The sequence below is a fragment of the Odontesthes bonariensis genome, chromosome 8 (assembly GCF_027942865.1).
Source record: "Odontesthes bonariensis isolate fOdoBon6 chromosome 8, fOdoBon6.hap1, whole genome shotgun sequence".
Classification (NCBI taxonomy): Eukaryota; Metazoa; Chordata; class Actinopteri; order Atheriniformes; family Atherinopsidae; genus Odontesthes; species Odontesthes bonariensis.
In genome coordinates this window covers 2,202,024-2,224,583 of record NC_134513.1, presented here as the reverse complement: position 1 = coordinate 2,224,583, position 22,560 = coordinate 2,202,024, and the positions used below count along the sequence as shown (strand labels likewise).

Sequence of the window (22,560 nt, the reverse complement as noted above, 5' to 3'; positions counted from 1 at the left end):
GTTCCCTTTTTGTTCTCTTTTCGTTCCCTTTTTGTTCTTTTTGTTCCCTTTTTTTCTCTTTTTGTTTCTTTTGTTCTTTTTGTTCCTTTTTGTTCTTTTTGTTCCCTTTTGTTCCCTTTTGTTCTTTTTGTTCCTTTTTGTTCTCTTTTTGTTCTTTTTGTTCCCTTTTGTTCTTTTTGTTCTCTTTTTGTTCCTTTTTGTTCCCTTTTGTGTTCCTTTTTGTTTTCTATTGTTCCTTTTTGTTCTATTTGTTCCTTTTTGTTCTTTTTGTTCTCTTTTTGTTCCTTTTTGTTCCTTTTTGTTCCCTTTTGTGTTCCTTTTTGTTCCCTTTTGTGTTCCTTTTTGTTTTCTATTGTTCCCTTTTTGTTCTTTTTGTTCCCTTTTTGTCTCTTTTTGTTCTCTTTTCATTCCCTTTTTGTTCTTTTTGTGTTCCTTTTTGTTCTCTTTTTATTCCTTTTTGTCTCTTTGTTCCCTTTTTGAAGGGAACAAAGAGACAAGGGAATAACAAGGAAACAAAAAAGGGAACACCTTTTTTTTCCCTTTTTGTTCTGTTTTTTCCCCATTTTGTCTCTTTTTTTCCCCTTTTTGTTCCCTTTTTTGTCCCCTTATTGTTCCCTTTTTTGTTCTCTTTTTGTCCCCTTTTTGTCCCCTTTTTGTTCCTTTTTGTCCCCTTATTGTTCCTTTTTGGTTCTCTTTTTGTTCTCTTTTTGTTCCCTTGTTTTTCCCTTTTTTGTCCCCTTATTGTTCCTTTTTGGTTCTCTTTTTGTTACCTTACTGTTCCCTTTTTTGTTCTCTTTTTGTCCCCTTTTTGTCCCCTTTTTGTTCCTTTTTGTTCCTTTTTGGTTCTCTTTTTGTTCTCTTTTTGTTCCCTTGTTTTTCCTTTTTTTGTCCCCTTATTGTTCCTTTTTGGTTCTCTTTTTGTCCCCTTTTTGTTACCTTACTGTTCCCTTTTTATTCTCTTTTTGTTCCCTTTTTGTCCCCTTGTTGTTCCCTTGTTGTTCTCTTTTTGTTCCCTTTTTGTCCCCTTATTGTTCCCTTATTGTTCCCTTTTTGTTCCTTGTGTTCCCTTTTTGTTCCCTTTTTGTTCTCTTTTTGTTCTCTTTTTGTTCCCTTTTTGTCAACCTTATTGTTCCCTTATTGTTCCCGTTTTGTTCTCTTTTTGTTCCCTTTTTTTTCTCTTTTTGTTCCCTTTTTGTTCTCTTTTTGTTCCTTTTTGTCTCTTTTTGTTCCTTTTTGTTCCTTTTTGTTCTTTTTGTGTTCCTTTTTGTTCTCTTTTTGTTCCCTTTTTGTTCTCTTTTTGTTCCTTTTTGTCTCTTTTTGTTCCTTTTTGTTCCTTTTTGTTCCCTTTTTGTTCTTTTTGTGTTCCTTTTGTTCTCTTTTTATTCCTTTTTGTCTCTTTGTTCCCTTTTTGAAGGGAACAAAGAGACAAGGGAACAACAAGGAAACAAAAAAGGGAACACCCTTTTTTGTTTCCTTGTTGTTCCCTTTTTTGTTCTCTTTTTGTTCCCTTTTTGTCCCCTTATTGTTCCCTTGTTGTTCCCTTTTTGTTCTCTTTTTGTTCCCTTTTTGTTCCTTTTTGTCTCTTTTTGTTCTTTTTTCCCCATTTTGTCTCTTTTTGTTCCCTTGTTGTTCCCTTTTTGTTCTCTTTTCGTTCCCTTTTTGTTCTTTTTGTTCCCTTTTTTTCTCTTTTTGTTTCTTTTGTTCTTTTTGTTCCTTTTTGTTCTTTTTGTTCCCTTTTGTTCCCTTTTGTTCTTTTTGTTCCTTTTTGTTCTCTTTTTGTTCTTTTTGTTCCCTTTTGTTCTTTTTGTTCTCTTTTTGTTCCTTTTTGTTCCCTTTTGTGTTCCTTTTTGTTTTCTATTGTTCCTTTTTGTTCTATTTGTTCCTTTTTGTTCTTTTTGTTCTCTTTTTGTTCCTTTTTGTTCCTTTTTGTTCCCTTTTGTGTTCTTTTTGTTCCCTTTTGTGTTCCTTTTTGTTTTCTATTGTTCCCTTTTTGTTCTTTTTGTTCCCTTTTTGTCTCTTTTTGTTCTCTTTTCATTCCCTTTTTGTTCTTTTTGTGTTCCTTTTTGTTCTCTTTTTATTCCTTTTTGTCTCTTTGTTCCCTTTTTGAAGGGAACAAAGAGACAAGGGAATAACAAGGAAACAAAAAAGGGAACACCTTTTTTTTCCCTTTTTGTTCTCTTTTTTCCCCATTTTGTCTCTTTTGTTCCCCTTTTTGTTCCCTTTTTTGTCCCCTTATTGTTCCCTTTTTTGTTCTCTTTTTGTCCCCTTTTTGTCCCCTTTTTGTTCCTTTTTGTCCCATTATTGTTCCTTTTTGGTTCTCTTTTTGTTCTCTTTTTGTTCCCTTGTTTTTCCCTTTTTTGTCCCCTTATTGTTCCTTTTTGGTTCTCTTTTTGTTACCTTACTGTTCCCTTTTTTGTTCTCTTTTTGTCCCCTTTTTGTCCCCTTTTTGTTCCTTTTTGTTCCTTTTTGGTTCTCTTTTTGTTCTCTTTTTGTTCCCTTGTTTTTCCCTTTTTTGTCCCCTTATTGTTCCTTTTTGGTTCTCTTTTTGTCCCCTTTTTGTTACCTTACTGTTCCCTTTTTATTCTCTTTTTGTTCCCTTTTTGTCCCCTTGTTGTTCCCTTGTTGTTCCCTTGTTGTTCTCTTTTTGTTCCCTTTTTGTCCCCTTATTGTTCCCTTATTGTTCCCTTTTTGTTCCTTGTGTTCCCTTTTTGTTCCCTTTTTGTTCTCTTTTTGTTCTCTTTTTGTTCCCTTTTTGTCAACCTTATTGTTCCCTTATTGTTCCCGTTTTGTTCTCTTTTTGTTCCCTTTTTTTTCTCTTTTTGTTCTCTTTTTGTTCCCTTTTTGTCAACCTTATTGTTCCCTTTTTGTTCTCTTTTTGTTCTCTTTTTGTTCCCTTTTTGTTCCCTTTTTGTCAACCTTATTGTTCCCTTATTGTTCCCTTTTTGTTCTCTTTTTGTTCCCTTTTTGTTCTTTTTGTGTTCCTTTTGTTCTCTTTTTATTCCTTTTTGTCTCTTTGTTCCCTTTTTGAAGGGAACAAAGAGACAAGGAGATCAACAAGGAAACAAAAAAGGGAACACCCTTTTTTGTTTCCTTGTTGTTCCCTTTTTTGTTCTCTTTTTGTTCCCTTTTTGTCCCCTTATTGTTCCCTTGTTGTTCCCTTTTTGTTCTCTTTTTGTTCCCTTTTTGTTCCCTTTTTGTTCCTTTTTGTCTCTTTTTGTTCTTTTTTCCCCATTTTGTCTCTTTTTGTTCCCTTGTTGTTCCCTTTTTGTTCTCTTTTCGTTCCCTTTTTGTTCTTTTTGTTCCCTTTTTTTCTCTTTTTGTTTCTTTTGTTCTTTTTGTTCCTTTTTGTTCTTTTTGTTCCCTTTTGTTCCCTTTTGTTCTTTTTGTTCCTTTTTGTTCTCTTTTTGTTCTTTTTGTTCCCTTTTGTTCTTTTTGTTCTCTTTTTGTTCCTTTTTGTTCCCTTTTGTGTTCCTTTTTGTTTTCTATTGTTCCTTTTTGTTCTTTTTGTTCCTTTTTGTTCTTTTTGTTCTCTTTTTGTTCCTTTTTGTTCCTTTTTGTTCCCTTTTGTGTTCCTTTTTGTTCCCTTTTGTGTTCCTTTTTGTTTTCTATTGTTCCCTTTTTGTTCTTTTTGTTCCCTTTTTGTCTCTTTTTGTTCTCTTTTCATTCCCTTTTTGTTCTTTTTGTGTTCCTTTTTGTTCTCTTTTTATTCCTTTTTGTCTCTTTGTTCCCTTTTTGAAGGGAACAAAGAGACAAGGGAATAACAAGGAAACAAAAAAGGGAACACCTTTTTTTTCCCTTTTTGTTCTCTTTTTTCCCCATTTTGTCTCTTTTTTTCCCCTTTTTGTTCCCTTTTTTGTCCCCTTATTGTTCCCTTTTTTGTTCTCTTTTTGTCCCCTTTTTGTCCCCTTTTTGTTCCTTTTTGTCCCCTTATTGTTCCTTTTTGGTTCTCTTTTTGTTCTCTTTTTGTTCCCTTGTTTTTCCCTTTTTTGTCCCCTTATTGTTCCTTTTTGGTTCTCTTTTTGTTCCCTTTTTGTTACCTTACTGTTCCCTTTTTTGTTCTCTTTTTGTCCCCTTTTTGTCCCCTTTTTGTTCCTTTTTGTTCCTTTTTGGTTCTCTTTTTGTTCTCTTTTTGTTCCCTTGTTTTTCCCTTTTTTGTCCCCTTATTGTTCCTTTTTGGTTCTCTTTTTGTCCCCTTTTTGTTACCTTACTGTTCCCTTTTTATTCTCTTTTTGTTCCCTTTTTGTCCCCTTGTTGTTCCCTTGTTGTTCTCTTTTTGTTCCCTTTTTGTCCCCTTATTGTTCCCTTATTGTTCCCTTTTTGTTCCTTGTGTTCCCTTTTTGTTCTCTTTTTGTTCTCTTTTTGTTCCCTTTTTGTTCCTTGTGTTCCCTTTTTGTTCATTTTTGTTCCCTTTTTGTTCTCTTTTTGTTCTCTTTTTGTTCCCTTTTTGTCAACCTTATTGTTCCCTTATTGTTCCCGTTTTGTTCTCTTTTTGTTCCCTTTTTGTTCCCTTTTTTTTTCTTTTTGTTCTCTTTTTGTTCCCTTTTTGTTCCCTTTTTGTCAACCTTATTGTTCCCTTATTGTTCCCTTTTTGTTCTCTTTTTGTTCTCTTTTTGTTCCCTTTTTGTTCCCTTTTTGTTCCCTTTTTGTCAACCTTATTGTTCCCTTATTGTTCCCTTTTTGTTCTCTTTTTGTTCTCTTTTTGTTCCCTTTTTGTTCCCTTTTTGTTCCCTTTTTGTCAACCTTATTGTTCCCTTATTGTTCCCTTTTTGTTCCCTTTTTGTTCTCTTTTTGTTCTCTTTTTGTTCCCTTTTTGTTCCCTTTTTGTTCCCTTTTTGTTCCCTTTTTGTTCCCTTGTACATCGTCTTATTATCTTTTGGGTGATGCCTGCCTCTCCAATCAGGAAAACCCTTCTTGGTCCATTGAAGATAACTTTGAGCTGAAGTGTATAAATGTAAATATATTTAGGCGTTGAATCCCTCACCTGGAGCGAAAGCAGCCAGATAGAGCACCAGACCCAGCAGGACCAGCCAGGAGTAGGAGGTGGGGCAGTAGTTGTAGGCCCAGTAGGTCTGGTCTCTCATCAGGCTGGAGTTGGAGCATCTGGAAGAGGAGTTGAGGTGAAATGAAACAGTTTCAGCCCGCAGTGCAGCCCACGCTCACGCCCGGTTCTGGTACTCACTGTGCATCCTGTGACTCACCTGCCCCACGCTGCGTGCTCAGTGGAGGCCTTATCGACCGGCACACAGGAGGAGGTGAGGAGTGCCGAGACGTTCTCGCGGTAACAGAAACCGCAGCCGGGGTCCAGCATGCACGGCTCGCACAGCCTGCACGCCAAACAGCAGAAACAGCCCACGTTAGCCAGAGCTGCACCATCGATCCGACTGCGTGTCAGCTCTGAGGTCACAGCCCAATCTTCTTATCGTTTTCTACCGTCCGTACAACACCTTTTAGCTAAAAATGCTATATGTTTACACCTGAATGTTGACGTAGCTCCGTCAAAAGTTAGCTTTCCTGCCCTAAACTCATACAAACAAGAGGAAAATTGCACAGATTAACTCTTTATCTGCTATAAACTCCAGCTATTTTACCTCAAAAACTAAGGAATAGGGCGGGGCAACGATTAAAATGTTTAATCTAATTAATCACATGATTTCCCTGATTAATCACGATTAATCGCATTTGTACGCAGAATCCAAAAATGAATCCAAAAGTAGCGTATAGCTTTTAGCATTTAGCTTTATTTTAAATGTGCTGCCATATGAATGAAAGTGCCATAACATTTGTTGTGCAAACACACTTTTAACATCAGCATCTTTCTGTAGTTTTTATGTAGAAGCCTCGCTCCACTGTCTGTTTCCTTGAATGACTTGCTGCTATCAGTTGTGTGTTTTGCCTTTAAGTGATATTTTAGACTGGAACTACTACACTGAGAAGACAATTCAACTTGGCAGTGTTTACAGATGACTTTGGTTCTGTCGACTCCGCCGTCTGGAAGAACTTTAAAATGAAAATGGCCGAGTAAAAGTTCCGTACCCTTCTCCATGTTTGGTGGATCCGCCGATTACTTTCTTTTCCTGTTCCACAGCAGACAGGAACAGACTTTTACAAAATAAAAGCCTGTGAGCAACAGACTTTTACAATAATAAAATAAATAATAAAACCTGCGTTAATGCGCAATAAAATATTTATCGCCGTTAAATAATTTATCCGTTAACGCGATAATTACGAGTTAACTCGCCCAGCCCTAATATTTAGACATGTTTTCACCTGAATGTTGACATAGCTCCGTCAAAAGTTAGCTTTCCTGCCCTAAACTCATTCAAACAAGAGGAAAATTGCACAGATTAACTGTTTATCTGCCATAAACTCCAGCTGTTTTACCTCCAAAACTAAGGAACAAGTTATTTTATTACAATACATGAGCACTGCTCCCTCATCAGTTCATTTCATCCACATGCAATCATCGTCATGGTGAAGATGGGACGTTTGTATGTTTATCATACGGCTGGATAACGGACATCCCGTCCATAACGAGCACACAGGGCCAGCGGTGGCTCTGATACTGCGGCGGTGGCAGCACAACGGAGTGATAAAAGCCCTCATCCCTTCAAATTACCCGTGTTTACGTGTGTGTTACAGGCTGTGATTGTTCCTTGTTATGATGAAAGAACATCTATATGCAGGATTTTACCTCGAGTCCGAGTCAGTGAGAGTAAATTAGGACATAAAGACGTCTGATTTCTGCCTTAAAATGAAACCAAACTCGACTTCTCTGAGTGTCCTTTTTCACTAATGGAGACGACGAGGTGATATATTGCTGTTTTAAAACGTGGCATGATGGAGATCTATGAAGGAGTTATGAATAAATCAGTCTCTGGCCGAAGGTAACGCGAGAATGTGTTGAATCGGACTGGTTCTGATATGAAGGAGGACATTAAAGGTGACATATTCTGTCTTATTGAGACATATGAGACAGGCTTTGGTCTAAATACCTGTTGGTTCTGATCTTTGCCCTGTTTGGTCAGCATGTAGCTGTGCGTTAGCCGCAGATGCAAACAATGCTTTCTCATCAGGGATCTGCTCATGTTACATCGATACTTCCCTTTAATCAACAACTATTGCTGTTTACTTTTGGGTTTTTGATAAATGTCAAACTATTAACTGAGAAAAATCCAATAAGGACACTTTTATATCCCCCAGAAGCACCTGGATATTGAACCTCTCCATCTAAACACTGAAGCTGTATCTTTGGAGGTTCAAAACTGGCTTAAACTAAGACCTGGGCTGTGTTCGAAACCGCATACTTCTCCTACTAACTTTCTGAGTTAGTATGCGAGTTTGAGTAAGCGAGAAGTTCCCGGATGCATACTAGATTCTCTGAAATGTTGGGTATGCATCATGAGGTTACTACTCGTACTCAAACTACCCAAGATGCAACGTAACGTGACGTCGCCGATCGTCATTTCCTGTCAAAACGGCAGTTTCAAGCTAGCTACAACGAGGGTAGGTTCACTTCCTGTTTTCAAAACAAAAGCACCAATTGTATGGTAATGGCTTTCCCTATGATAAAAGGCAACAGGTATTTTATTTTGTGAAAATAACCGGAAGTGCGTTAGCTCACTGCGGCTAGCTTTAGTAGCGCCGAATTCGTGGGAACAAAATTGTAAACAGCCGGTATTTTGTCAGGTTTTCAACACGTTGGGGATCTAAACGACTACTTTCTCTCCTGAAAATGTTTCAAATGTTGCTAAAGTTTACAGAGTTTAGAGCTTAAGAGAAATCAGCTTCAGGCCGGCTGATTTCTGCTCAGGCAGGAGCGAAATGCATTGTGGGTAAACGCTCTGCATACTGTCTGATCGATGAATATGCAGTAAGCAGTATGTAGTATGCAGTATGTAGTATGCAGTATGCAGTATGTAGTATGCAGTATGTAGTATGCAGTATACACTATGTAGTATGCAGTATGTAGTATGTAGTATGTAGTATGCAGTATGCAGTATGCAGTATGCAGTATGTAGTATGCAGTATGCAGTATACACTATGTAGTATGCAGTATGCAGTATGTAGTATGTAGTATGCAGTATGCAGTATGTAGTATGCAGTATGCAGTATGTAGTATGCAGTATGTAGTATGCAGTATACACTATGTAGTATGCAGTATGTAGTATGTAGTATACAGTATACAGTATGCAGTATGCAGTATGTAGTATGCAGTATAAACTATGTAGTATGCAGTATGCATTATGTAGTATGCAGTATGTAGTATGCAGTATATAGTATGGAGTATGCAGTATGTAGTATGCAGTATGCATTATGTAGTATGCAGTATGCAGTATGTAGTATGCAGTATGCAGTATATAGTGTGTAGTATGCAGTATGCAGTATGTAGTATGCAGTATGCAGTATATAGTGTGTAGTATGCAGTATGTAGTATGCAGTATGTAGTATGCAGTATGTAGTATGCAGTATGCAGTATATAGTATGCAGTATGTAGTATGTAGTATGCAGTATGCAGTATGTAGTATGCAGTATGTAGTATGTAGTATGCAGTATGTAGTATGCAGTATGTAGTATGCAGTATGCAGTATGTAGTATGCAGTATGTAGTATGTAGTATGCAGTATGTAGTATGCAGTATGTGATATGTAGTATGCAGTATGTAGTATGCAGTATGTGATATGTAGTATGCAGTATGTAGTATGCAGTATGCAGTATGTAGTATGCAGTATGTAGTATGTAGTATGTAGTATGCAGTATGTGATATGTAGTATGTAGTATGCAGTATGTAGTATGCAGTATGTAGTATGTAGTATGCAGTATGCAGTATGTAGTATGTAGTATGTAGTATGCAGTATGTAGTATGTAGTATGCAGTATGCAGTATGTAGTATGTAGTATGCAGTATGCAGTATGTAGTATGTAGTATGCAGTATGTAGTATGCAGTATGTGATATGTAGTATGTAGTATGCAGTATGTAGTATGTAGTATGCAGTATGTAGTATGTAGTATGCAGTATGCAGTATGTAGTATGCAGTATGCAGTATGTAGTATGTAGTATGCAGTATGTAGTATGTAGTATGTGATATGTAGTATGTAGTATGCAGTATGTAGTATGCAGTATGTAGTATGCAGTATGTAGTATGCAGTATGTAGTATGTAGTATGCAGTATGTAGTATGTAGTATGCAGTATGTAGTATGCAGTATGTAGTATGTAGTATGCAGTATGTAGTATGTAGTATGCAGTATGCAGTATGTAGTATGCAGTATGCAGTATGTAGTATGTAGTATGCAGTATGTAGTATGTAGTATGTGATATGTAGTATGTAGTATGCAGTATGTAGTATGCAGTATGTAGTATGCAGTATGTAGTATGCAGTATGCAGTATGTAGTATGTAGTATGCAGTATGTAGTATGTAGTATGCAGTATGTAGTATGCAGTATGTAGTATGTAGTATGCACAGGGTACCCGCGGGGTCTTAAAAACTTGAAAAGGTCTTAAATTTTGTTTACAAGTCTTAAATTTCATTCTCAAAGGTCTTAATTTTCCCTTTCTTATCTGCATGATAGTACAGCTCAACAACATAACTGTATACTTAGTAAAACACGAACAAAAAAACAAAACATGGAATGTTGCTTGTAAAATGATTTTTTTTCCTCTCCGCGGTCGGAAAATCCTGATTTCTAAGAACGCCACATAACGCTCGAGCGTGCACAGTTACGCCGCTGACCCACCGAAGTCGTCGCTCGAAGGATGGGCAAGTGCAGATTTAATCCACTGTGGCTCAATGAGTCAAAATATGACTGGGTTCAGGCTGTACCGGGGAATGAGTGTGAGGCTCAGTGCCGTCTGTGCCGAAAAAAATTCAAGCTCGGCACAATGGGTCATTTGGCCTTGGAGTCGCACATGAAGAGTGCTAAACATTTAGCATACTTAGCAGCTACACAGAAGCAGGCACCCATATCCCAGTTCTGCGCCGCAAAACCGACGCCAACCTCAACAGTCACCTCGGCTGCCAGCCGCACCGAGCCCACACAGCCAGGTAACATACAAGCTTTTTGTGGCTCGACGCCAACTCTTAAGGCGGAGGTGACGTGGGTACTAAAGACGATATCGGACCACCACTCCTATACGTCAAATGAAAATATAAGCGAGCTCTTCAAAGTGATGTTCCCCGACTCGGAGATCGCGGCTACTTTCACTTGTGGGAGCAACAAGACTGCCTATATTACCAAGTTTGGTCTGGCCCCTTTCATCACCAAACAACTGACCGACCAGGTCAATAAGGCGTCTGGATTTGTGGTCATGCTTGACGAAAGTCTAAACAAAAGCACAAAAACTAAACAGCTGGACATTCATCTGCGCTACTGGGTTGGTGACAGGGTCCACTCAAGATATTTTGGCTCTGAGTTCATGGGCCATGCTACGGCGCTGGACCTACTAAAACATTTTAAAGTAAGTATCCATAGCTTTTTTTCTTCTTTTTTCCCCCCACAAATGTATCCTTAAACTGAAATATAGATATTGTTTGAACTTAAATCAGAATAATAGAGTTCATTTGCAAAAGCAGATAAACACCATTTTGGGAAAAAAAGAGACTTGTTAATTATTCTTTGCATAATGTTGTTTTCAATAAGTCTTTATGTTTTATTTATATCTGTTTTGTTTGCCACTCAACTTTGGTTTGACTGATATCACCTGGTGTAAATACTAATTTAAAAATGTTGTAAAATGCATGTAGAGTAAACAGAAAAATACTATAATGTCAGCAGTGACGGTAATATTCTCCCTCACCGCTCTCTGGGACAGAACCCTTCAACCTGGAGGCTTGAATCTCCACCACACTAGAATTTACAGATAACATAGTGCTATGATGTTATGACAGTGCCTATTATAGAATGCAACTGTGTTTTAAAATTTATTTTTGATTTCTTGTAGGAATGTTTACGTGACCTTGATTTGAGGATGATGGTGTCTCTGTCCATGGACGGACCCAACGTCAATTGGCGTTTTTTTGAGATGCTGCAGAAAGAGCATGCTGAATATTTTGGGGGAGCCCAGTTGGTAGTTGTGGGAAGTTGCGGCCTCCACACTCTCCATAATGCTGTCAAATGTGGATTCAGTGACTGGTATATGGAGAAGTTACTAAGAGCTCTGCATACTATTTTTCACAACGTGCCAGCAAGAAGGGAGGATTTTTGCAACCTTACAAAGTCCAAAATCTTTGCTTTGCCTTTTTGTGGTCATCGCTGGGTCGAGAATCTCCCAGTGGTCGAGAGAGCCATCGAGATCTGGCCAGACATGGAGAAGTATGTTGAAGCTGTCACAACCAAAAAGCTTCCAAACCCTGGGACATCCTCGTATGATACCATTGAGGCTGCAACCAAAGACCCTCTCATTCTAGCAAAGCTGCATTTTTTCATGGCAATTTCACAAAGTGTAACACCCTTCCTGACAAAGTATCAAACGGATGAACCCGTGCTTCCTTTCATTGCCAATGACTTGGCTGAGTTGCTTAAGGTAATGTGAATCTTCATTGTACTGTCTGTGAAGAAATAGAAATAATAATAATAATAATAATAATAATAATAATAGGAATTTTCATAATATTTTTCACTCTCAAATAGGCCTGTGAATATTCTCATTTGTCCAGGTCATAGCTATGGCTATCAGTTCATGTTCACATCTGACGAGGCTGGGACTGAGAAAAAAATGTGCTTTTCTCCTTTTTTGCAGAGTTTGCTGAGGCGATTCATCAAACGAGAACTTTTAACTGATGCTGCACCTCAGCACTTGGTAAGGCTTGATGTCACCGACAAGCAGTCCAGGGTATATCCGAAAGCAGTTGACATCGGCATTGGTGCAGAGACTGCTGTAAAGGTATTTTGGAAATAATCATGTCTGTTGTTATGTGCACAAAATTGCTATTTGATGGTTAGCTAACAGGAGAGAGGAGAGAAAGGAGACAGTTTACTTCAGTTAGTCCATATTCATCCTTAGGAACTCCAAAAGCAGAGTAGATGCTCAGGGGAACTATCCATCCTACGCTTTCAAACGGAATGCATGGAGTGTCTTTCAAAAATGGTCAAGAAGATTCAAGAGAAGAGCCCTTTGAAATTCCAGATTGTAAGACAGTTGACCTGTCTGAACCCCGCCATCATGTACAGCAATCCTGAATCTTGTGAGAATCAGATGAAGAGCATAGTCAAGAAGTTTCTGCAAGACAGGCAGTTGGATGGAGGAATTGCAGCTGGTACATAATTATTTTTACCTTATTTCAGTGATGAAGTCTTGACATTTGAAATATGAAGGCACATGTTTCACCAATATATAGTAACATATAAGTGATATTTTGGCTAAATCCATGCGTTTATGTTATGTTTATCTGTTGTCATTCACTCTCTTTAGGTGATTTGATCATCCAGCAGTTCTCAGAGGTGCTCTCCCAAGTGGTCAGAAATGAAGAATTCCAGTCCTTCGAGCCCTTCAAAAAGAGACTGGATGTCTTTCTTGGCCGCTTTATCAGTGGGCCCTACCCCCAGCTTTGGTCCTTCATCCAAAAGCTTTTGCTCCTTTCTCACGGCCAAGCCACAGTGGAGAGGGGGTTTTCCGTGAACAAAGAAATCGAGACCTGTAACATCCATGAGGACACTGTTGTGGCCCAGAGGATTGTTTGTGACTATGTGTCACTGCATGGAGGGGTTACTGAGGTCCCCCTCACACCAGAGCTGCTTTCATCTGTCTCATCTGCCAGGAGCAGATACAGAATGTATCTTCAGAATGAGCGAAGAAAGAAGGAATCACAAGCACAAGGTGAGAAAAGAAAAGCCACTGAGGAGCACCTGGAGCAACTGAAAAAGAAGAGAAGGTCCATTCAGGAGGTAGCAGGACATCTGGCCAGGGATGCGGATAAGTTGGCAGACCAGGCTGAAGCCAAGCAAGTAGGCAGCAAGATGGCAGAGCTTATCGCAAAGTCGAATGCTTTTAGAAGGAGCCACAAGGACAAGTTGGCTGAACTTATTAACCTGGATGAACAGATTTCAGCCAAAAGGGCAGAGCTTCAAAAGCTGTAGGCTCTATTACATCCGCAAACAGGCACACACACACACACACACACACAGTCACACTCCTTGCACACTTACTGTTTAATATATGATTGTGTCTGATGAAGAAATGGTTCTTTTGTTTAATGCCTTCACAGACAGGTGCATGCACACACGTTTGTGTTGTTTTTATGGTTTTGATTGTTAATACAGTGTTGACACTGTTCCAGCTCCATTGTAATACAGTACATGCACATATAGATGTTCACTCACTCACATATATTATATTATAATATGTTAAGACATTGTTCTTTTGCAGCAGAGTTTTATAGGGCTGTATTCTCCATTTGTAATATATTTGCAAACAGGCGTGCACACGCACACACTTTATTCTTTATTAAAAGAAGTAATTGTTATTTGTCCTTGTGTTATTCTGTTATTCTGACAGATTTCTTTTGCATTGTTTCATAAATGTATGCCAGAATAGGTGCGAGGTTGGTCTTAAATTTCATTGGACGTGGTCTTAAAAAGGTCTTAAAAAGTCTTAAATTTGAATGGAAAAATCCTGGGGGGACCCTGTATGCAGTATGTAGTATGTAGTATGCAGTATGTGATATGTAGTATGTAGTATGTAGTATGTAGTATGCAGTATGTAGTATGTAGTATGTAGTATGCAGTATGCAGTATGTAGTATGCAGTATGTAGTATGTAGTATGCAGTATGCAGTATGTAGTATGCAGTATGCAGTATGTAGTATGTAGTATGCAGTATGTAGTATGTAGTATGTGATATGTAGTATGTAGTATGCAGTATGTAGTATGCAGTATGTAGTATGCAGTATGTAGTATGTAGTATGCAGTATGCAGTATGTAGTATGTAGTATGCAGTATGTAGTATGTAGTATGCAGTATGTAGTATGCAGTATGTAGTATGCAGTATGTAGTATGTAGTATGCAGTATGTGATATGTAGTATGTAGTATGTAGTATGCAGTATGTAGTATGCAGTATGTGATATGTAGTATGTAGTATGCAGTATGTAGTATGCAGTATGTAGTATGCAGTATGTAGTATGTAGTATGTAGTATGCGGTTTCGAACACAGCGCTGAACTTGAATAATTGTGCTCTAACTGACTTCTAACGGTGGTTACATTAAGAACATAACAGAATTACATTACAGGCTGCTCCATATGTTCCATGTGTGTGGACTTACTGGTACTTGAAGCAGGTGGAGTTGGACATGGCGGGGTCTAACGGGTGGAAAGTGACGGGAGGACTGTGCTGGGCGGACATCAGAAAACCGAAGGCCAACAGACTCAAACTCAAACTCGTACCTGTTGGAGAATATCAAGCACAAATGAGCCAACGGCGCCTCCTCCCGGTGGGGGAACGCTGAGCCGTTTTCCTCCTGGTTTCTTACCGAGGACGCTGCCCAAAGTGAGCTTCCTGCGCCCCACCTTCTCCACCAGCCACACCCCCAGCAGGGTAAACAGGAAGTTGGTGAAGGTGGCGACTCCCGCCAGCCAGATTGCCAGTCTGTCGTCCCGTACTCCTGACATCTGCAGGATGGTGGCGCTGTAGTACCTGTGTTTCACAGAGACGAGACGTATTATTCATCTAGTTTAAGAGTATAGTTCCACACTTTCTGGAGTTTAACACGACACCAATTAACCAGTTTTTCCAGATTTTATGCTAAGCTAAGATTAAGACCAGAGTTCATCCATCCGTTCTGTCCAGCTCAGTGTTGGTTCCGTGTAGGGCAATTAGTATCATCAATTTCGGCCAACATCAATAACATGGAGACAAGAAACAGAAACAGTATCAACCAATCAGGTACGACTCCTCCGACCCTGAGTTCAAAAGGGAAACAGCCGAAGGGACGAAGGAGTGCTCGTACCTGTTGCTCTTCATATGAGGAAGTCTGAGCCGGGGGCAGGAAGGCAGGAACTGGGGCTCAGAATGTAAAGGAGCTTTCTTAGCCCTCCTGATTAGCCGTCTGTTAAACAGATCCGTAAGGGTGCGCCGTTCAACTCCCAGAATCTTGTTGCTCGTCTTTATCACTCTGCTCAGAGCAGTTTTGGACCTTGTGTTCAGGTTGCCAAACCAGCACAGATTCAGTTTATGATCTGTAGAATAAGATCATCAGGTACTGATCCATCTGAAACCTGGAGAGTTTTCTCAGGCAGGTCAGTCGTTGCTGGCCCTTTGTTTTGCAGGTTCTCAGGTGAAATTGAACTTATTATCCAGAATAGTCCCAAAATATTTGTCATTTTCGACCATGTCTACTGTCTGGCCTTTGATTACTGTTTTCTGATCGGTGTTTTGGGGCTTTCGTCTGAAATCAATACACATGTCCTTAGTTTTCTGTACATTTAACTGGAGAAAAGCATCGACCACAGGACCATGGGCGTATTCGTCATCATGTAAGAGGCTGACTGTGACCGAATCGTCAGCAAATTTTAAAATTAATCTATTCTCATGCCGACTGCGGCAATCGTCGGTGTTCAGAATATAGAGGAGAGCCAGTGCATACTGCATACTACATACTACATTCTTCCATACTGCATACTTCCATACTACATACTACCATACTGCATACTTCCATACTACATACTACATACTGCATACTACCATACTGCATACTACATACTACATACTGCATACTACATACTACATTCTTCCATACTGCATACTTCCATACTACATACTGCATACTGCATACTTCCATACTACATACTTCCATACTGCATACTACATACTACATACTTCCATACTACATACTACATACGGCATACTCATCGATCAGACAGTATGCAGCGCGTTTACCCACAATGCATTTGGCTCCTGCCCGAGCCGAAATCAGCCGGCCTGAAGCTGATTTCCCTTAAGCTCTAAACTCTGTAAACTTTAGCAACATTTGAAACATTTTCAGGTGAGAAAGTAGTCGTTTAGATCCCCAACGTGTTGAAAACCTGACAAAATACCGGCTGTTTACAATTTTGTTCCCACGAATTCGGCGCTACTAAAGCTAGCCGCAGTGAACAACGCACTTCCGGTTATTTTCGCAAAATAAAATACCCGTTGCCTTTTATCATAGGGAAAGCCATTACCATACAATTGGTGCTTTTGTTTTGAAAACAGGAAGTTTTCAAAACAAGCTAGCTACAACCCTCGTTGTAGCTAGCTTGAAACTGCCGTTTTGACAGGAAATGACGATCGGCGACGTCACGTTACGTTGCATCTTGGGTAGTTTGAGTATGAGTAGTAACCTCATGATGCATACCCAACATTTAGGAGAATCTAGTATGCATCCGGGAACTTCTCCTTACTCAAACTCGCATACTAACTCAGAAAGTTAGTAGGAGTAGTAGGAGAAGTATGCGGTTTCGAACACAGCCATGGTCTAATAATTCAATTCCAAATGAGTCCAATTCATGCAGAGCCAATTAAAGCTTAGCTAGGCTATTTTTAGCCTCATTTGGATTTTAAAGAATTTAATTTAATTGGCGTAATATGGACGTTATCTTTAAAGTGCCTTGAGATATTGCATTTGTTGAGATTTGACTGAAGAAGAAGAAGAGGAAGAGGAAGTGCCTTTTATGGCAGTAATTTGTCCAGTCTCCCGTGTAGAAGAATCCGCTGTGCAAACAAATACAAACAGTTCACTCTGAGGCAATAAAAAGATGATAATTAAATTTAATAAATGAATTACATACAAATAGAAACACAGTTCTTGCTTATATAATCAGTTTTAATTCAACAACGCAGCTTTAAGTAACAACAGGATGGTTAAAATGGATGTTTCCATGTCAAATTAAGTAGATTTAAACGTGTGAGAAACTGCAAAGCAGAGTTTTGTTGCAAAAAAATGGTCCAAATACTTTCTTTATTATTACCCAACAAAGTCAGGACAACAAAGTGAAAACCTCTTTTCTAAAGAGTCAATCAGAGCCTCACGACCCGAGAGTCATCCACTCATGTTGAGACCGTTAGCAATCAGCTATAAATAGTGTCAGCCCTCACTTTGTGCTGCTCTGCCTCCCTCATGCTGTGTAGTAATTATCCTGGCAGCTCTGGAAACATGTTGCTCCATGTAGGCAGATTATCTCTAATCATCATCAACAAGCCTCTCAACTGGCCGCGGTCAACAACACAGACGCCCGCAAAGGGCTGCGTTTCCCCCGATTCTGATGTCACGTAACCGAGACCGTCGGGAGAAAGAGTTCCTGCATCAGTCCTGATCACTTCCAAACTATCTGGAGTCCATCGTTCTACAGAGAGAGGTCACCCCGAGGTCAGAAACCCAAGAGCTACATCTCAGACTCTGCGGGCCTCAGTCAGCATGTTAAAGGTTAAAGGTCACCCCGAGGTCAGAAACCCAAGAGCTACATCTCAGACTCTGCGGGCCTCAGTCAGCATGTTAAAGGTTAAAGGTCACCTCAAGGTCAGAAACCCGAGAGCTACCAGCTGCTGGATCAGGGGTTCACTTAGTTTCTTACTCACTGCTGCTGGATCAGGGGTTCACTTAGTTTCTCACTCACTGCTGCTACCAGCTGCTGGATCAGGGGTTCACTTAGTTTCTCACTCACTGCTGCTACCAGCTGCTGGATCAGGGGTTCACTTAGTTTCTCACTCACTGCTGCTACCAGCTGCTGGATCAGGGGTTCACTTAGTTTCTCACTAACTGCTGCTACCAGCTGCTGGATCAGGGGTTCACTTAGTTTCTCACTCACTGCTGCTGGATCAGGGGTTCACTTAGTTTCTCACTCGCTGCTGCTGGATCAGGGGTTCACTTAGTTTCTCACTCACTGCTGCTGGATCAGGGGTTCACTTAGTTTCTCACTCACTGCTGCTGGATCAGGGGTTCACTTAGTTTCTCACTCGCTGCTGCTGGATCAGGGGTTCACTTAGTTTCTCACTCACTGCTGCTGGATCAGGGGTTCACTTAGTTTCTCACTCACTGCTGCTGGATCAGGGGTTCACTTAGTTTCTCACTCACTGCTGCTACCAGCTGCTGGATCAGGGGTTCACTTAGTTTCTCACTGCTGCTACCAGCTGCTGGATCAGGGGTTCACTTAGTTTCTCACTCACTGCTGCTACCAGCTGCTGGATCAGGGGTTCACTTAGTTTCTCACTCACTGCTGCTACCAGCTGCTGGATCAGGGGTTCACTTAGTTTCTCACTCACTGCTGCTACCAGCTGCTGGATCAGGGGTTCACTTAGTTTCTCACTCACTGCTGCTACCAGCTGCTGGATCAGGGGTTCACTTAGTTTCTCACTGCTGCTACCAGCTGCTGGATCAGGGGTTCACTTAGTTTCTCACTCACTGCTGCTGGATCAGGGGTTCACTTAGTTTCTCACTCACTGCTGCTGTGTTCTTTACTTAGTTGAAATAAATAACAACACAGTGTAACATGTTGTTATCTGAGGATGTATTTTCCTCATTTTAAGACATTCTGCACCAGGTGATTCGAAGTGGAAAACCTCAGCACTGAAAGATGAATTTCTTCTCCACTCCTGAAACATCCACACGTGTCTCCTCTCAGGTTTCACCGTATAATCTGAGAGGGAGTACAGATGCCGTCTCATCTCAGCAGAAACTCTGAATAAAGAAAAAACGTCTCTGCAGGCTCCTCAGAATCAGCATTCTGCTTCCCATCTCATTATCTTTGTCTTGTTCTCTCCCTTCGTCGCTTCACTTTTCCCCAAAACAAAGACGCCCAATCGGGGGATTTGCATAATAAACACTTTACTTTCTGCTGCGTTACCCGGTCGGACGGAACGAGAAGAGAAACAAGATGATTTAAAGACTCCACCGACAGCCGTGTGCTGAGAAGTTAGAGGCTTTCTGAGTCATCAGCGCAATGCTGCTTTATATATATATATATATATATATATATATTTATATATATGAGTACACACAGATAAATGCAAATCCAGGCACACAGATGAGGCACGATCAGAGGAAACGAGTCGGTTCTGGAGCAGCAGCGGGAGCAAAAGCTCTATTTCTGTTCTCAGCAGCCAACTGGGTCCCATCTCTGGGTCCCATCTCTGGGTCCCATCTCTGGGTCCCATCTCTGGGTTCCATCTTTGGGTTCCATCTCTGGGTTCCATCTCTGGGTCCCATCTTTGGGTTCCATCTCTGGGTTCCATCTCTGGGTTCCTCTCTGGGTCCCATCTCTGGGTTCCATCTCTGGGTCCCATCTCTGGGTTCCATCTTTGGGTTCCATCTCTGGGTTCCATCTCTGGGTCCCATCTCTGGGTTCCATCTCTGGGTCCCATCTCTGGGTCCCATCTCTGGGTCCCATCTCTGGGTTCCATCTCTGGGTCCCATCTCTGGGTCCCATCTCTGGGTCCCATCTCTGGGTTCCATCTCTGGGTTCCATCTCTGGGTCCCATCTCTGGGTCCCATCTCTGGGTTCCATCTCTGGGTTCCATCTCTGGGTTCCATCTCTGGGTCCCATCTCTGGGTCCCATCTCTGGGTCCCATCTCTGGGTTCCATCTCTGGGTCCCATCTCTGGGTCCCATCTCTGGGTCCCATCTCTGGGTCCCATCTCTGGGTTCCATCTCTGGGTTCCATCTCTGGGTCCCATCTCTGGGTTCCATCTCTGGGTTCCATCTCTGGGTTCCATCTCTGGGTTCCATCTCTGGGTTCCATCTCTGGGTTCCATCTCTGGGTCCCATCTCTGGGTCCCATCTCTGGGTTCCATCTCTGGGTCCCATCTCTGGGTTCCATCTCTGGGTTCCATCTCTGGGTTCCATCTCTGGGTTCCATCTCTGGGTTCCATCTCTGGGTTCCATCTCTGGGTCCCATCTCTGGGTTCCATCTCTGGGTTCCATCTCTGGGTCCCATCTCTGGGTCCCATCTCTGGGTCCCATCTCTGGGTCCCATCTCTGGGTTCCATCTCTGGGTTCCATCTCTGGGTCCCATCTCTGGGTCCCATCTCTGGGTCCCATCTCTGGGTCCCATCTCTGGGTCCCATCTCTGGGTTCCTCTCTGGGTCCCATCTCTGGGTCCCATCTCTGGGTCCCATCTCTGGTTACAGCACTCACACAGAAGATTACGAAAAAGCCGACTAAATAACGACAACGTGCATCATTTTCTGAGAAGCGCCGCTCGTCTTAAATGTTAAAAGCGTCTCAGAAACGTCGGCCTTGGGCCCGTCTAATTCCTGGTTGTTGTTTCACAGCTTTGCTGTCGTCCTCTTGCAGAAAATCTTCATTTTAATCAGAGTAGCTGCACTTTAAGGAGCTGCTTTTCTTTCTTTATCGATGGACTTTACATCATAAATGCTTGATGGCTTTTCTTGTTTGGGGGTTTCAGGTAGAAATGAACCTGCAGTAAGTGGTTTAATGGTGTAAGCAGTCATTCTTTAAGGCGTGCGACGCACCTCTCAGTCTAAAGGCTGATTTATGGTCGGAGACCCTCCCGGAGACGCTCTCCTATCTATCCGTCGAGGCGACGGAGACTCGTGGAGAGCACAAGGGTTGTGATTGGTCGGCTAACGGCATCATTTCCAGAATCACTTTCCCGGGTTAGCTCCTTCCTCTCAGAACAACAACACCGCCATTTCTGAAAGAGTTTACTGTGTGCCGGTCAACATTTGGTCCGAATTATTTGCATTTCAACATCAACGAGCTCCGACTCCAACAACAGTCTTTCTCTCTCGGTCGCCATCGTTCACTGTGAGGAGGAACGGAGCCGGAAGGTGAACAACCAATCAGCCACTTTCACCATAGACGTAAGAGATTGGGTCGTCTAACGGCCTTAAAGGCCTCAGTATGCTTCTCCATCCTTTCAAAGTTCTCCGTCAGGCTGTCGGATACCCAAGGCAGTTCACCTCCCGATCAGTAGGCGGCGCTACGTTACACGACCCAATCTTGCTGTGGAACAGGAAAAGAAAGTAATCGGCGGATCCACCAAACATGGAGAAGGGTACGGAACTTTTACTCGGCCATTTTCATTTTAAAGTTCTTCCAGACGGCGGAGTCGACAGAACCAAAGTCATCTGTAAACTCTGCCAAGTTGAATTGTCTTCTCAGCGTAGTAGTTCCAGTCTAAAATATCACTTAAAGGCAAAACACACAACTGATAGCAGCAAGTCATTCAAGGAAACAGACAGTGGAGCGAGGCTTCTACATAAAAACTACAGAAAGATGCTGATGTTAAAAGTGTGTTTGCACAACAAATGTTATGGCACTTTCATTCATATGGCAGCACATTTAAAATAAAGCTAAATGCTAAAAGCTATACGCTACTTTTGGATTCATTTTTGGATTCTGCGTACAAATGCGATTAATCGTGATTAATCAGGGAAATCATGTGATTAATTAGATTAAACATTTTAATCGTTGCCCAGTCCTGGAGAAAATTCTTCTCCTCGTATGTGAAACCTGTCAAAAAAAACAAATTATATTTGGGAGTGTCATTCGGCTTCTTGTAAAATCAACATCTCTTTCTGTCCTGCAGGCGCACACACAGACACACTCACGTGCACACACAGACACACTCACGTGCACAGTCTTTTACGTAAGAGGCCCCGTGGAGCGCCGGTGCAAAACAAACCAGAGAAGGTGTGATCTGGCCCTGACCCCGGGGCTGGAAATGGAAACTCGGATCCTCGCTCCTGTCGGGCGGCAGGGAGAGACGGATGGAAAGAGCTCAGAACATGAAACCAGCATGACACCCGGTCCTTTATTTACTTCTAAAAGTCGAATAAATCAAATCCCGGAGGCCCGACTCCAAACCACTGAAGTCAATAATGCTCTTTCTTGTCGGCCTCATTCAATTGGACGACAGATGATCGACAGCTTATTGATCGACAGCTTATTGATCGACAGTATCTTCCTCCTGCGTTCGATCGCTCCTCGCTGTTCTCAGCCCGTTCCACGCGGCGCTGAGAGGACGCCGCTGACTCACGGCTGACATTTACTGACGGGTTGCAGGATTGTGTTGAAGGCTGCCGACACTCGGGAGTACACAACATCCGTCATGATCCGGGGTTTCAGTGTTTTGTCTTCTGGTCTTTTCTGTGGTTCGATCGTTTCTTGGTTCTCTGTTTTGTGTTCTTAGTTGGAAATTTGCAGAGATGGGGACTCGAGTCTCTGTTTTGATGACTTGTGACTTGACTTGACATAAAATAAAAGACTTGAGACTTGACTTGGACTTGGAAGTTAAAGACTCGGCACTTGACTTGAGACACGATGACTTGAATGTTAAGCATCTAGCATCATTTGAAGATCCATTCTGACCAGTAAGTGCTCGTCAAATTAGCTAATATTATCCTGTTAGCCTAGCCGGTAGTTGGCTAACGTTAGCTTGATATGATACGGGGTGGACAGGTTGGACACATTGGCCAATGATGTTTACTGACAGTTACTTATATCTTTGTGTTTTCACTTTATTAAGATCAGATTCTGCAGGTAAAACTGCAATAATAAGGAGACTTTGACTCTGACTTGACCAAGAAAAAATTACTTGGGACTTGCACATGTGTGACTTGGTAATTTGGGTA

At 41.3% G+C, this 22,560-nt stretch overlaps 1 protein-coding gene across 1 annotated transcript in view; it reads right to left on the bottom strand.

Annotated features, from left to right (window-relative positions):
• Positions 1–22,560, bottom strand: part of slc2a13a (solute carrier family 2 member 13a) — a 108,557-nt gene that overhangs the window by 3,556 nt on the left and 82,441 nt on the right. The window contains exons 5-8 of the mRNA XM_075471297.1: positions 14,462–14,625; positions 14,255–14,375; positions 5,199–5,324; positions 4,982–5,100 (exon numbers count right to left, since the gene is read on the bottom strand). Coding sequence (XP_075327412.1) covers positions 4,982–5,100; positions 5,199–5,324; positions 14,255–14,375; positions 14,462–14,625 — 530 coding nt within the window. The remainder of the gene's footprint in view (positions 1–4,981; positions 5,101–5,198; positions 5,325–14,254; positions 14,376–14,461; positions 14,626–22,560) is intronic.